The sequence below is a fragment of the Staurois parvus genome, unplaced genomic scaffold (assembly GCF_062004578.1).
Source record: "Staurois parvus isolate SC_StPar_1 unplaced genomic scaffold, SC_StPar_1.0 ptg000011l, whole genome shotgun sequence".
NCBI lineage: Eukaryota > Metazoa > Chordata > Amphibia > Anura > Ranidae > Staurois > Staurois parvus.
This window is the reverse complement of record NW_028317807.1, coordinates 10,081,575-10,096,424: the sequence shown is the minus strand read 5'-3', so window position 1 is coordinate 10,096,424 and position 14,850 is coordinate 10,081,575. Positions and strand designations below refer to the sequence as shown.

Here is a 14,850-nt window from a genome sequence, read left to right as displayed (position 1 = left end):
GATGAGTTTGTTATATATATATGTACAAAACATATATGACCGTCTTGTCAACACTGACACATAACATAAATTGATGTGATTTCATTTATTGCATTCCAGCCATGCACATACAGATTGGTTGCGTTCAGCCTGTAAACTGATTGTAAAAAAGGCTACCAGATTTTTTCATCCATGCTACACAACGCAGATGGACAAATCTCTCCCTGTAGATATTGTATTTTGACAGCCGACACCGCTAGCTGTCAAAATAACTTAACAGTAGCTGCATCTGATTGGATGCAGGCACTGTTCGGCTGACCTGGCTCTTTTAGTTTTTCAGTCGAAGGATGAAAGGCAGGAGATGGCAGGCAGGGTTACCCACTGAGCGTGTTTCAGATGATTCATCAGGAACTAGCCAAAATTTGAACAGTGTATGGCCGCTCTACTCTATCTGCCCTACCAAACAAAAGCACACACAGGCACTACTGCAACGTGAGATCCCTGCCTATGTTTCCATTGTACGTAGTCTGTAATGAATGAGACACAGTGAGTAATCAAGAATGATACTGTCTTTATTTTCTTACTACCCTACACAGGATTAATATAATACAGTACTATGTTATCACATTTTTCCCATTTCAGATTTAATTGCCTGTGGGTCAGTAAATTTTCCAAGGATTTTAGCCATTTCATACCACAAATCACACATTCACATGCAGTATGATTTCTGCAAATTGTGCTTTCATTTGCATAGCCTGAAATCATGTCCAATTGCACCAGCAGTAGTGCACTACTTTAAGGCTCCTTGCACACGGGGTGTTTTGATAACGCTGGTAACTTTAGCTGTGTAAAGTCACATTAAAAATGTGAGTTTTTCAGCTTTTTTTTAAGCGTTATTGCATTAGCGTTTAGCGGCGTTCTGATGCGTTTTTCCGCATCAGTGGTTTAACAAAAAAATAAAAAATGTTTGTCAGAAAACATCCAAAAACGCCGGCTTGCGGGGTTTTACTGCATTTTTCTGCGTTAGAGTGTTTTTACAGCTACAAAACTCCTTTAGAAACTCACTAGTCTTGGGTTTTTTTCCAGCCAAAAAGCATCCCTGCCAAAAAATGTTCATTTCAGTCTATGTATGCATGGACACATAGGATAACATGCTGGGGGGTTTACTAGCTATAGAAAGACATCAAAAGCCAAAAACAGCAACTTTAAAAACGTCCAGTGTACATGAGAACTAAAAAATGCAAACACACTGGATTTCAACCTGCTTTTGGGGTGTCATTAATTTAACACTGCCACCTGCTGCAGATCGCAAGTACAGTGCGTTTTGAATTCAGTGTGGGAAATGTGCACAGAATACAGGTTTCCCACACAGTGTTCTCGTGGGCTAGTTCACACCATGCCCAGATCTAAATCGCACAGAAACATTCTGTGCATTCATGTGCAACGCATGGTCCTCCTAAGAGGTAGAGAATGTTGGTAGCTATCATGTTATTCACTGATTATAATTTGTACTGCTCATTTTTACTGTACATTGGTAGCCTTGTTCATTTCTTGGTATGGAGAGGAGTTTTTTTTTCACTTGAAGTGCATATTCTATAAAGGGTAACTTTCATGAGGGAAAATAAGCATATTAAGAAAAAATATATATAAAGCACATACAGTTGCTACACAAGTCCATTTTGTAATTTATAGTTGTTAAACATAACCTTTACTTTTCAATCTGCAGCACCGTAATTTTATGTAACATGCAGAATGGCAGTCTGGAGGCCTTACATACAAAAATGGTGTACGGATGACCCTCAGAAATTTAATTTCCTGCTTGTGCGATTGGCTTACTGATTTCCCCAGAAGTCTGCACTAAGATACAAGTCAGATTTTAGGCATCCTCTGTGACAAAAATGTCATGTTTGGTGAGAAACTGTCAAAGGGAAATCACATCTAAAGTGATTCAGATCCTGACACTTTTCTCATTCAAACCCTGCAAGTGAAGCAGCTGATTGATAATTATAAAGTCACTACCATTCACACTCGCTTTGCACATGGGCACAGACAAGGAAACAGCTATTCCGAATCTGCAACATAGTTTGTTAAAATCCTTGCAATGTACATCGATCACCTAGAGAGGGAATTTTTTTTTACCTTAACAAAAGTTGAGTTACTCTTTAAATTGCTTTAGGTACAAGAAGAGGTTTAGGTAAAAGAACAAGGTCACATGTGCTGGTAGGTGAATTGGATCCTGTCGAAATTGGCCCTAGTGTGTGTATGTATGAATGTGAGTTAGGGACCTTAGATTGTACGCCCCTTGAGGGTTAGGGACTGATGTGAAAGTACAATATATATGTAAAGCGCTGCGTAAATCGATGGCGCTATATAAGTACCTGAAATAAATAAAATGTGCCAGAGATGTATGTAATTTTCCTCTTCTGGATTGCTCTGGGTAATCTTCCTGATGAGGTAGAGGAGCATTATTGGTCCATAAGTGCCTCAGAGTAAAGTTGAAGCAAAGAAATGAGTTGCAGTTCAGTGAGTAAAGTAAGTATTTGATCCAAAAAGCAAAACATGACTTAGTATTTGGTGGCAAATCCCTTGTTGGCAATCACAGAGGTCAGATGTTTCCTGTAGTTGGCCACCAGGGTTGCACACATCTCAGGAGGGATCTTGGTCCACTCTTCTTTACAGATCTTCTCTAAATCCTTAAGGTTTCTTGGCTGTCGCTTGGAAACTCGAAGTTTCAGCTCCCTCCATAAATTTTCTATAGGATTAAAGTCTGGAGACTGGGTAGGCCACTCCATGACCTTAATGTGCTTCTTCTTGAGCCACTTCTTTGTTGCCTTGGTGGTATGTTTTGAGTCATTGTCATGCAGAGAAAAAGCCCCAAATCATAATGTTTCCACCTCCATGCTTTACTGTAGGGGTGGTGTTCTTAGGGTCATAGTCAGCTATTTTCTTCCTAAAAACACGGAGAGGAGCACCTTCTTAAATTGACAGGACTAACCTGTGTACCACATGAGCACATAGCCAGAATTATTGTTGGTTGGTAGGGGATCAAATACGTATTTTACTCACTGAACTGCAACTCAATTTATAACGTTTGTATCGTGTTTTTCTGGATTTTTGGTTACTATTCTGTCTCTATCATTTAAAATACACCTATGATAAAAATTATAGACCCTTCATTTCTTTGTAAGTGGGCAAACTTACAAAATCTGCAGGGGATCAAATAATTATTTTCCTCACTGTATTGCACAATCCCTGGGAAGCTTTCCCATGTGCTATACTGGGCACATTCATTTTAGGCCAGACCCGAAGTGTGCTAACCGGGTTCATTTTCTATTTCCCTTTTGCCTAGCTATTGTATTCTGACTGTCGCTAGCACTGGTTGTCAGAATACCCCAGCAGTGCCTGTAGCTGTTTGGCTGCAAGTATTATTGGCTGACAATTTTCAGCTTGGCTTCTCCAGAAAAAGTCGGCCAAAATTCTAACAGGGTATGTCCAGCTTGAGTCTATTTAAGAAGGAAAGCTTTTCCGAGGTCCACTTTGACCATAATTACTAAACAAGTGAATCCTAAATTGTTATACAAATAAAGTAAATCTCCAATCTTCCAGCATGGTAGATTGGAGTGTGAGGGTGTATCTTAAATTGTTCTCATGCAGAGCACATTTCCCTTCATGCTGCCTTGCATTTACCAGGACAACGCACTGTAGCACCCTGGTATCTGTAGACACTAGACATCATTGATTATGCAAGAACTGCTCTTAATGTGGAAACATTTAAATAAAATTACAATTTGCAGCATAAAATTGGAACTACAATAAAATTCTTTCACTGATTAACGGGGGTAGGAGGCAGTTACACCAGCACACATTATTATGGCCTAAGACCGAAACATGGATGTCATTTAATTAACATACTGAGTCTGCTAACTTAAAGTGAATATTCCCCCTGTTCCCAGAGCAGTTACTAGTAACCATGGCAACAGATGATTTTTAACACTTAAACATTTATTAAAACAATCAAGAGATCCTTTTGGGATGATGTAATTATACCACTCCTGGAGGCCTGATTCTTTGAGTTAGATATAAATCGTAACCTCAGTGGGGCTTATAGAATCTGGTTGCGATCGATTATGTAAGAGAAATGCGTCTTATCTTTTTTCATGTTGCTTTAAGCTGGTAGATTATTTGGTAAGCACTTCTAGGATATACCATGCTAAAATTCAGCTCCATCCAAAGCTGATAGTTCAGTTGTGTTTATTTGTATTTGCTGGCATGTTGCCTTTTTGCCACCAAAATTTTCATTTCTGCCCAGTAGCCATTTCTAGCTAGATTATAGCATTGGATATCTTCAACAGATTCCTCAAGAAGTGAAACAAATAATATGGAAGGCCCTAGATTCAGGAGAGCAGCCCCTACATTATGACTACATAGGAGGGTTAGAGACACAAAACATTGAAATAGTTTATGAAGCTGGGTGGTCATTTAGCCCAGCTATGCCCTTCCAGATCTGAAATATGAGGCCTAGTCACACAGCAACACTTGAAATTGTCTTGCAATAATGCATGTTAATTCATTATGTTGCATTTTTCAGTTTTTTAAGAAATTTTATTTGCCATTTCCTGAGCTTGTAACAAGTATTTCTGTATTAGCATTGCCATAGACTTTAAAGTGCCAAAACATTATTGGTTTTTATTTTGGAGAGAGTACAGAAAGGATAAAACCCATATCAGGTTATGTCCCATTGAGGAGATTTCTTCTTGCTTGTCCCAACGACAGAACTGGAAGTGAGAGGAAATCTCTGCTATGAAAGTGGAATTCCCCTCATAGACAGTTGTCATCAGAACTGGTGTTCTCATTAAATAAATAACTGTAAGATCCCTTTTACACTGTCCACTGATCCTTGTAAGGAGACAGATGACAGGTCCATGTCTGCTCTGCTCTGCTCTGCCGCAGAGAGAACAGTGGGCCATGTCCTTACATATTTAAGAACGGTCAAACCAGTTCAGAGGCAGACGGCTGGAGGCCAGCTTCGGAAGCGGGGCCTTTTTTTTTTTCCGAGCGGAATGACGGCGGGCATCATAATTGATGTTGGATCTACTTCGGGGGACATTCTTTTATTTTCCTTATATTAATAAAGGACTTGTTAAAGAATTGTGTTTTTTTCACACTACAGCTTTTTTTTGTGAATGAGTAGCGGTACCATACAGATTCTGATAATCCCCCACCCGCAGACCCCCACAACCACAGCCCAGAGTTGTGGGGAAGAAGCCCTTGTCCGCATCAACATGAGGACAAGGTGCTTTGGGGGGGGGACCCCCTCCGCCCCAAAGCACCCCCCATCCCATGTTGAAGGCATGTGGTCTGGTATGGTTCAGGAGGGGGGGTGCTCTTGCTCGCCCCCCCGTTTTCTGACCTGCCGGGCTGCATGCTAGGATAAGGGTCTGGTATGGATTTTGAGGGGGGGGGGGAACCCCACGCCATTTTTTTTTTTTTTTAATTTTGGCATGGGACTTTCCCTCAAAATCCATACCAGACCCAAAGGGCTTGGTATGGATGGGAGGGGGGGACCCAACTCCGTTTTTTTTATTTAATTTTCAGCAATTCTTTATTTTACATTTAGCTGTAAGTGGGGAATCCTGCTGACAGCTGAAACATTACCACATGGTTTTCACTACTAAAATACCACATGACGTGATAAAATAACTCATGAGATATTTTAGTAGCCTTTTTTAGTGAATTTACTATTTTTCAGTCCATTCTGGGCATTTGGGAGGTTCTCCTGAAGTTATCTTTTAAAAATGCTTCTAAACGCAAACGTGCATAAACGCTGTAGGTAAACGCAGCTAAACGGCTTTTTTAACCTACGTTTTCTAGCAGTCAGTTTCCAGCGGTCAGAAGAGTTTTTCAAACGCCCCATGTACATGAGCCCTTAATCCCATTTATCTTGTCTCCAGGAATGGTGTTGTACATTTTTGAATTTATTATATTGTGATAAAGAAAAAACATTTGTTTTGATAAACAGGAAATATTGTATAATAATAGCATGCAGTATTCTTATTTAGCAAGCCAATTAAAGTGGACCTCCAATAAAACCGACAAAAGCAATGTCATCGGAATATCAATAAAGTTGAAGGAGTATTGAAACCAAAAATTAAACACATTGCAGTTTGCTAATCCTTAGACTTGGTGGCTGCATTAGTTTCATTTTCAGGCTTTTCCCCCTCAGTTTTCACTTGTTGATTTGGCCAGTAACACACCACCTGTATTAGAGTGCCCTCACTCTCGATGAAGGAGCAACAGAGACACCTTTGGACAGCAGCATTGCCAGTCTGGGGAGAGGGTAGTCTTAAATGCATTAGCAAATTTAAATACATTAACAAATTGAAGCCAAACTCCAGCTCACACTTTTTAAACAATTACAGTAACGGATTTTTCCTTTTGGGATAAAGGTTTCACATAAAAGCTGGTCGTTATACGCACCGCTGTTTGTCTCATCCCTGCAATTGATATACCTGCAAGAGAGCTTGTTGTTTTGAAAAACAACAGATTTACTACATCTAGCCACTACATCTATGAATTGGTAAGCAGCAACATAATGTTTGCCTTTGAGTTTAATGCCATCTTAAAAATAGTGATTTACCTCTTTCTTTCAGGTTATTGATAGTCTCTGGTCTTTCTCCCTTTGTTGCTAGGAAACCTGCCCTGCTATTTAAAAAATAAGTCACTGGCAGCTGGTGTCTTCCATATTTTGTACTGGCCTGCCAATGACACTGCATTTTATATCATGCTTGTACCATAGGAGATCTAGCATGGTTTGTTATCAAACTAGCATATAGCTCCAGATCTCCGTCAATACATGTTCTTTTTGAGATCGGGTGCAGTTTGTTGTAGAATACAGTAATACTTTGGTTTACAAGTGCCTCGGTTAACGTAATTTTCGGTTTATGAATGAAAATAATGCCTCGGTTTATTACTTTTTTTCGCAATACAAAGTGTATGCCGGTGCTGATTTTTTAAATGCAATTGCCGGCTTTTTTTTTTTTTTTTTCTCTTCACTATAGCTCACAGAATTAGCTGTCACTTTCGCCAGAGTTAACGGAAACTTTGTTTCTTATAAGAAACTAAAAGGAAGCATTGTTTCTCTTAACTCAGGGAAATAAACTAAAAGAAATGTTCTTTTAGCTGTGGGGAAAGTGACAGCTGTGAATTTCTGAGCTATAGTGAAGAAAAAAAAAGCGGTAATTACATTTAAAAACCGCCACCACAATAAATTAAAAAAAAATGGCGTGGGGCCCCCCCCCCCCCCCCCATCCATGCCAAGCCCTTTGTCTGGTATGGATTTTGAGGGGAACTCACACAGCAAAATTGGCCTGCTGGGCTGCATGCTCGGATAAGGGCCTGGTATGGATTTTTTTTTTTTTATAAATTTTGGCATGGGAGTTCCCCTCAAAATCCATACCAGACCCAAAGGGCTTGGTATGGATGGGAGGAGGGACCCCACACCATTTTTTTGTTTTTTTTTTGTTTTTTTTAATTTAATTTTTTAATTCTTTTACATTCAGCTGTCAGTGGGGAACCCTGCTGACAGCTGAAACATTAACACATGGTTGTCACTACTAAAATACTGCATAACTTGATAAAATAACTCGTGGTATTTTAGTAGCGTTTACTTTTTTCTGATCTCCGGAACGGATTAATTGGTTTTCAATGCATTCCTATGGGAAATGTCGTTTCGGTTTACAAATTTTTCGCTATACAAAAAGTCCTGCAGAACAAATTTAATTCGTAAACCGAGGTATTACTGTAATGGGAAAGCATGCCAGCTATCTTACGACGCATGCTCAAGATCAGGTGTGATTCCTCTGATAAGCTCTTGTGACACAGCCTTCTCAGGAAGCAACTGTGAGGCCTTTGCTACATCTCCAGTGTCTCTTAAAAGTCAGGAAGTGCAGGGAAACAAAACATAAGTTTACAAAACACTTTTACTGTACAAATTAATAATGTTTCAGGATGTGCATGCAAAACTGAATGCAATATGAAATTTTGTTTTTGGGTGAGGGGTAAAGATCCCTTCCAAACACACCTGCTTTGTGCAATGATATTGCACAGAACAATCCCCAAACCTCCTCTTCTGGTGTCCCCTGCCGGCGCTGTCTGCTCAACCAAGTTCCACTTTAGCAAGCTGCTTGCTTTGGGGGGGGGTACTCATGCAGGCATATTTCCAAAGGGAGGGACATTTTCAGTACACTAAATGAGAGTTATTCCATTTTAGTATGTCTTCTAGACTTTAGTGTGTTTTAGTGTCTCTTGTTTCTTTTGTCCGCTACCCTTACTAAAACTTTATCTGTTTTTTGTGATTTAGGATTGGTCGGTTTTCTGTCTTTTTTGTGTACAACACATTGTTAACTTTATTCTCTGCATGACAATCTAATAAAAGTGTTTGTATTTATATTGTCCTTATTTTCTTTTTTTCTGGTTTTTATTTTCATTCTTGCATGATTCCTCTTTGTTCACTCCCCCGCCATTCTATGTCAGTGCACCCATCTATCCCCTACATGCCATGTCTCAATTTCACAGCATGTTACCCTGGGAAGACCTTTCCAAGCCAGACGTCATCTTGACTTCACAAAAGAGGAGTCGGAAGCAGGCTCTGTAAGTTGAAGGATTTATCTGCATGGCTCCTTTAGCTTAGTGTAGACTGCAAACAGTTTACAGCCTTTTTGTTTCAAACCTAGTGAGGCAACTGTGAATGGCATATCACCAAGGGAGAATCTGCTGTTCTTGCTGTAACTATATCTGCTATGAAGTTTCACACGTATTTTTTGTTCTTCCCCACAGTATTATATTACTTCTGTCCACAGGCTTAGTTTGGGTAATATCAACAGTAGTTGCCATTATGAACATTTAACTTTTTTTGTGCAGACTAATAGCTGAATATTCAGATTGAGCCATGTGCAGCAGATTTAGCCATAAAAGTTGATGGCCAAATCTTACAGATTTTTGTGTTCCAGACAGGTGTTAATGGACATCCCCGTCTGATAAAGTAATGGCTTAAATACTTACAAATAGAATTGTAATCAGGCTATTGAAATTCAAATATCTACTTGAACTTATAAAGCAATAACCATGCTTTAAAGCAACCACTTACCCTCTGTAGCTGCAGGCACTGTAGATTAATCATCAACGCTTGCAGCAAGTACTTTGTTTAATTTCAGCAGGTTGGGCCCTTCCCCCCAACCCCAAGAATTGACTTGGCAGCCTTCCAGTCATTGTACCTCTAAATTAAAGCTAAGGTTTGCTTTTTGGCACTGAAATTTTTTTTTCTCCCAGTACTGAAAGTGTTAGCTGCAGTCATTGCTACTTAAAAAAGCTGTATCTTTCGCCCACCCCCTCTGCCCTCTCCATCATTCATATAACTCATATTGCTACACTCCAAGAGTGCATCACTTGCTGTGAATGGGAGGTGGAGATACTGTCATTCTCAGGAGAGGTGGCTGCAGTTAACACTTACAGCACCAGAAGACATGTTACTAGTAGAGTATCTGGTGGGGACCAAGGGTGGACTGACCATTTGGAAACTCGGGCGCTGCCCGAGGGCCGGGATCAGTAGGGGGCCCCAAGAGATGCCCTTGGTACCTTTTTCGAGTTTGGGAAAGGACACAGGGGCCCCATGATCCCCTATTGCCCGGGGGCCCCATGAGTTGTCAGTCTTCTCCTGGTGGTGACTGTGAGAAAGCACAGCTGGAAAGATTTTTAGAAGACATAGCAGCCTTTAGGTAATGGGATACAAAGCATTACATATAACTGATGTGTTTGGTGCTGTATCCCCAAAAATATATATAGTGAACTTCAGCTTTAAAGGATAAGTTCAACTTTGTAACCTGTTACATATTCTTCACATTTTTAGGTTGGAACATATAACATGTTCCAGCATCTGCAGCCTCTCTTTCCCTTCCTGCGACAACCAGCAGGGGATCTTCTCCCCACATCTGCTGTCACTATTTGAAAATATTACGGCCATGTGGGGCTCTGCCCACATGACCGTGTCATTCATTCACAGTTTCCTGTGAAAAATATATGCAAGTACTATTAGCCGTTGCGGCTGACGGCCTGCAGTTCTCAATGAACTACGAGGACGCTGGTGAGCGCTCTGGTAGTTCATTGATCTTTCTGTTCTCAGGTAACTGGCTGCCCGTATGAGGTACGGACAGACAGCTGTGCTGAGAGTCCGCAGGAGCCTGAGATTGCACCTGTGATCTGTTGGTCACGGGTGCAATGCCCTGCAGGCTCCTTGGAAAACAAATAAATGCAATTTTTTTTACCTGCAAAAATAGTGCACTTATTTATTTCAAAAGGTGAACTTCTCTAAATACAAAGCAGGAGAACAGGAAACCAGGGAGAGCAGAGTACTGAATGAATTCCTCACCAATGCCTGCAGCTACAGAGATTGTTGGTAGCCTGTTTTAAAGCTTATTTAGTACATCTTTGGAATAGCTTGACCACTATTCTATTTGAAGTTCTGACTTTGGTTGGACTTCCAGCTGTTGCATACTTGTGCTAGAGTTTAGCGACATAGAGAGTATTAAATCAGACAATACCAAGCAACTACAATATTTAAATAAAGGCATGTTATGGCTGCATATTTCTTTCAGTAGAGGATGTAAGATAGCTATCCATTATAATTATATTTTCTAATATATCTACACAAAATAAATGTTCACATTGTACCATAGTTCATATTAACTTGAGCAGAACTTCTATGGTACTATAGAATGATTACTCTACCATCTTGAAATTTTTTGCAAATGTTATTTTTGTCTGTATGTTAATGTAGCCATCTTTAATATCCCCAAAGGTTGTTGATCTTCTAGTAGCAACAATTAGGCACTCACAGCTAACTACGACACTTTCCTCTCTACTACCCCTGCTTATAGATTTATTGTTAGGGAACAGGCAGCCTGATGAATTCTTTGGAATCTGTTTATATTTTTAAGACGAAGCATACTTTGTGAATACTGTTGTGAAAGCTTTGCTAATAAGCACATCTTCCACAGTGTGCTGTTTAAAAGGTCATGCATAATGGGGTTTACTGTTAAAGTTTGGCACGTTTTCATTAAACTAATTTTGCAAACACAGCAGCAAATCTACTATCTGAAATGATATTCATTATTTTGCCTAATGAATCTTGTTATGGTTTGTCCTTTTTGTATGTTATCGTTTTTGATGCAATGATTAAACAAATTCCAACCCATTTTGGGACAGATGAAAGCATTGTAAATAATAATTTTATATTTAGCGATGGTTTATGTATATGTAGAATTTTGAATACAGTCAATGCTTGCATAACTCAGAAGTTCAACTGATTATTTATGATCATTGCAGTTGTTTGAGTCTAGAGGATGGCAATAGGCCTCCAGTAACAGTAGTTGTACAAGTTAAGTAAAATATATGTGATGTGATGTTTCAGCTGGCTTCAGCAACCCATAAGTACAAGGTGACCATCACAAGCAGATACTCACCGCTAGGTGCTCTGGGGGCATTTTGATTAGACCAGGGGTCTCCAAACTGCGCCCACATGCCAGATATATCCTCCCCTTGCAGAACTGTTCCGTCCACTGGCACTAAAGATAGGACACTGTTCCTCCCACTGACACCAACAATGGGGTACTATTCCTGCCACTGACACCAGAGATGAGGCTACTAATTCACTGACACCAGAGATGGGCCACTATTCAATGATGGGGCACTATTCCTCACACTGACATCAACGATGAGTTATTATTCCTGCCACTGACACCAATTATGAGGCACTATTCCTTCCACCAATTATGTAATTCCTTTGCTCCCACTGAATAACAAGCCTATGGCATTGTGTACTCCCACTGATGCCAGGGCATTTTCTACTCCCAGTGGCCACAGTCCAGCCCCCCTAAAGTTTGAAGGGCTGTAAACTGGCCTTTTTGTTTCAGAAGTTTAGATACCCCAGGATTAGACCAATAGAAAATCTGCCAAAACCACTATTGTGACATGCGTTTCCCACAAATTAGAGGCACTGGCAGGGTCTTCATGTGCTACTTAGCCCCTACTGCCCCAAGTCCACCCCAATCACATAATTTTGCTTGGTCAGAAGAGTCAACAATGCAAGTTTATGGAGTGCTTTGAAGATTTACTGCCCTTAAGACCAACCAGATTATGTGTACAGCTGCAATTTAATGCCCATGCAAAACCATATTCTGATGCATACAGCCTAAAATTGACCAGATTTGGGAATAGACCAGCATGACCAAGCATGACAGCTTTCTGTGTCAAGTGGGGAACAATAAAACCAATTATAAAATGACCACATTCACAAGAGCCTTTATGTTACATCACTTGAATCGTGATCTGTGGGAATTGCTCATCTCATTGACTAGAAAGATGGTAAAATCTGGATGTTGTGTCAACACAGACTGGTCTTCTGACACATTCAAAGTTTGTATAGCACTATCTGCAGAAGCGGTTTGAAATTAGCATTTTCATCTCAATTTGTAAATCAGCAATGTGCACAGTTTTGAATATTAGAACTACCTTTTGTTATAGGGCTTAGATGGGACTTTTTTAGAGAGTGGCAGTACTGCAGTTTTGGTGGTGTAAACTGTGTTTTGTCATTCAAGTTAGATAAAATGTGGTCCTTCATTTGTTACGTATTGTAACAAATCTGAAAATGCATGTGATGTGAACGAGCTTTTAGCAGTCCTTGTGCATAACTATTTTTTAGAACCATTCATTTCAAATATGTGTTACTTTTCAGCAAAAAAGTAATATCATTACATGTATGTAATAGCTCCTAACTTTACATAAAGTTAAGAATAGTTTTTTTTCTCTGACTGTTGCTGTCTAACGTTTTGTACTGTTGTTAGTCCTGTTAGTGTGGGGTGTTTGGGAATCAGTTTTGTATAGGAAAATCTGTCCCGAAACACTATATACTTACTGTATATAAAAATAAGTATAATTAATATAAAAGTGTTAGATACAGTATTTGTTCTTGAATTACATAATGGGGTTTGTATTTTCCTTTTAATGATGGACTCTAGTCAAAACCTTTGTTCTTTTTGGAATAGGGTGAGGTGGTGTTAATAATCCTGCCAGTATTCCCATTGGGGTTTATATACTCCCTTCCTGTCCCAGTTTCAGCATTGTTACCACAATAGGATGTATGAAATATTGCCCCCACGGGAACACAATAGCAGGGGCATCAGAATGTTTTATGAATATAAGGAAAGCTATTTTTTGTTAATGCTACTGTATTTTTCTCCCAATATCCTTATTGTTAAATATGGTGCAAAGTTATTATATTATCATTTTATGGATATTCCAGTTAAATAAAAGTGAAATGTAATGTTCTGTTATTATATGTTTAAATTCATCTCTGGGACCTCTTTAAATGCTTGTTTAGATATATACCATTTCATGCATTATTGATCTTATCTTTTCCTTTGCACGATGGCTCTATTAATCAACACACGCATATGATTATGACTTGCAGAAATTTTTCTTGTAATTGTATTTTCCACTTTCTCTCTCCATGTTTGTTTCTGTGCAAGCATTCCTATCTGGACAGGGAGACCTCCCTTCTGCTCAGAAACATTGCAGGAAAGCCCTCTCACTTGCTGACTAAGGTGATGAAGCTTGCTCTTTCCATCTGCATGATCTCCTTCTCCCCTGCAGCTAAGCTTTACCAACTGTGAAATGGATAAATGGGCACTTGAAGCTGTATAACATTCACAAGCATGTGCTCATTATCTTTTTACATTCACAAAGACAGACATTCTTTATCAGTTTCATACATGCTGACAAAAAACAATCATCTCATCGGTCATTGATGGCAAGAGGTTTATATTTCTGACATTACTTCATAACATGACATGTTGATATAAATTTCTTCTTGTATAATAATAAATACATGGAGCAGGCTATAGTTAATCCGTCAGTATGCTGTGCTTTATACGTTGAGGCAATTTTATAAAACCTGGAGGAGAGAAGAATGTGTGTGTTTCTCACGGTAACTAGTGAGTTTGCGGCTGTCATTTTCTAACCTGTGCTAACAGAATGACAGCTACTAATAGTTGATTGATTACATCAGGGAACACAAATGCATTTTTACCTGTATCTTTTCTGTATGTCTTTTTGTATCAAAATTCTTTTGAGACACTCAGGCAGCTTGCTGTGCACATAGTGCCATAGTGCATCAATAGATACACTAATGCACTAAATTTTGCTCCTTTTCTGTTGTGATAGTAGCCTTTATGATGCTATCACAGTATTATTGCTCCTGTTTGTGTGAGTGCTGGAATAATAGAGGTATGTGCAGTTGTACAAATCTTTTCACATAATTAGTTTGTGTCACCTGGACACATCTAGTGAATAACTTAGACAAAGATATCTAGGTTGTTAGGGGAAAATTAAGAAAATGGTGTATGAAACTCATAAAGTTATTTCCCTTGTGTTTTCCCCATTCCTTTAAACGTGGCTTCTTATGTGATAGTGTTTTATAATAAGAATATGTATTCCACTGCATATTCCAACTCTTTCCAGTGTTTCCCCAGTTGTGTGCATCAATTACGCTACCCTCTAAATAATGGATGGAAATGGCTCTGCGCAGTCTTTTAATTGCATGACTTATGTTCTAACATGTAGTGCTACCTCCTCCCCCTTGTGTTGCTAGTTGTATATTATTCCCCTAAATATTTTTTTGTACTTTTATCTACTTACTGTTATCTACTTTTTATTCTCGAGTGCTTTTTAGGATAACTAATGGAGATTGTGGTAACCAGCGCATTAAAGGGGTTTGATCTGATTTAATGATTTCATATCTTCCTTTTTACCAATACAGAG

The 14,850-nt window shown here is 39.2% G+C and overlaps 1 protein-coding gene across 9 annotated transcripts in view; it reads left to right on the top strand.

The window, feature by feature from the left end:
- Positions 1-14,850, top strand: part of RAPH1 (Ras association (RalGDS/AF-6) and pleckstrin homology domains 1) — a 236,082-nt gene that overhangs the window by 148,910 nt on the left and 72,322 nt on the right. For 6 of the 9 annotated variants that reach the window (XM_089670643.1, XM_089670628.1, XM_089670621.1 and 3 more), the window contains 2 exons: positions 8,512-8,628; positions 13,560-13,634. The exons of 2 other annotated variants lie outside the window; for them this stretch is intronic. In XM_089670643.1, the coding sequence (XP_089526769.1) occupies positions 8,512-8,628; positions 13,560-13,634 (192 nt within the window). The remainder of the gene's footprint in view (positions 1-8,511; positions 8,629-13,559; positions 13,635-14,850) is intronic. One more of the 9 variants, XM_089670647.1, reaches the window with a different exon arrangement.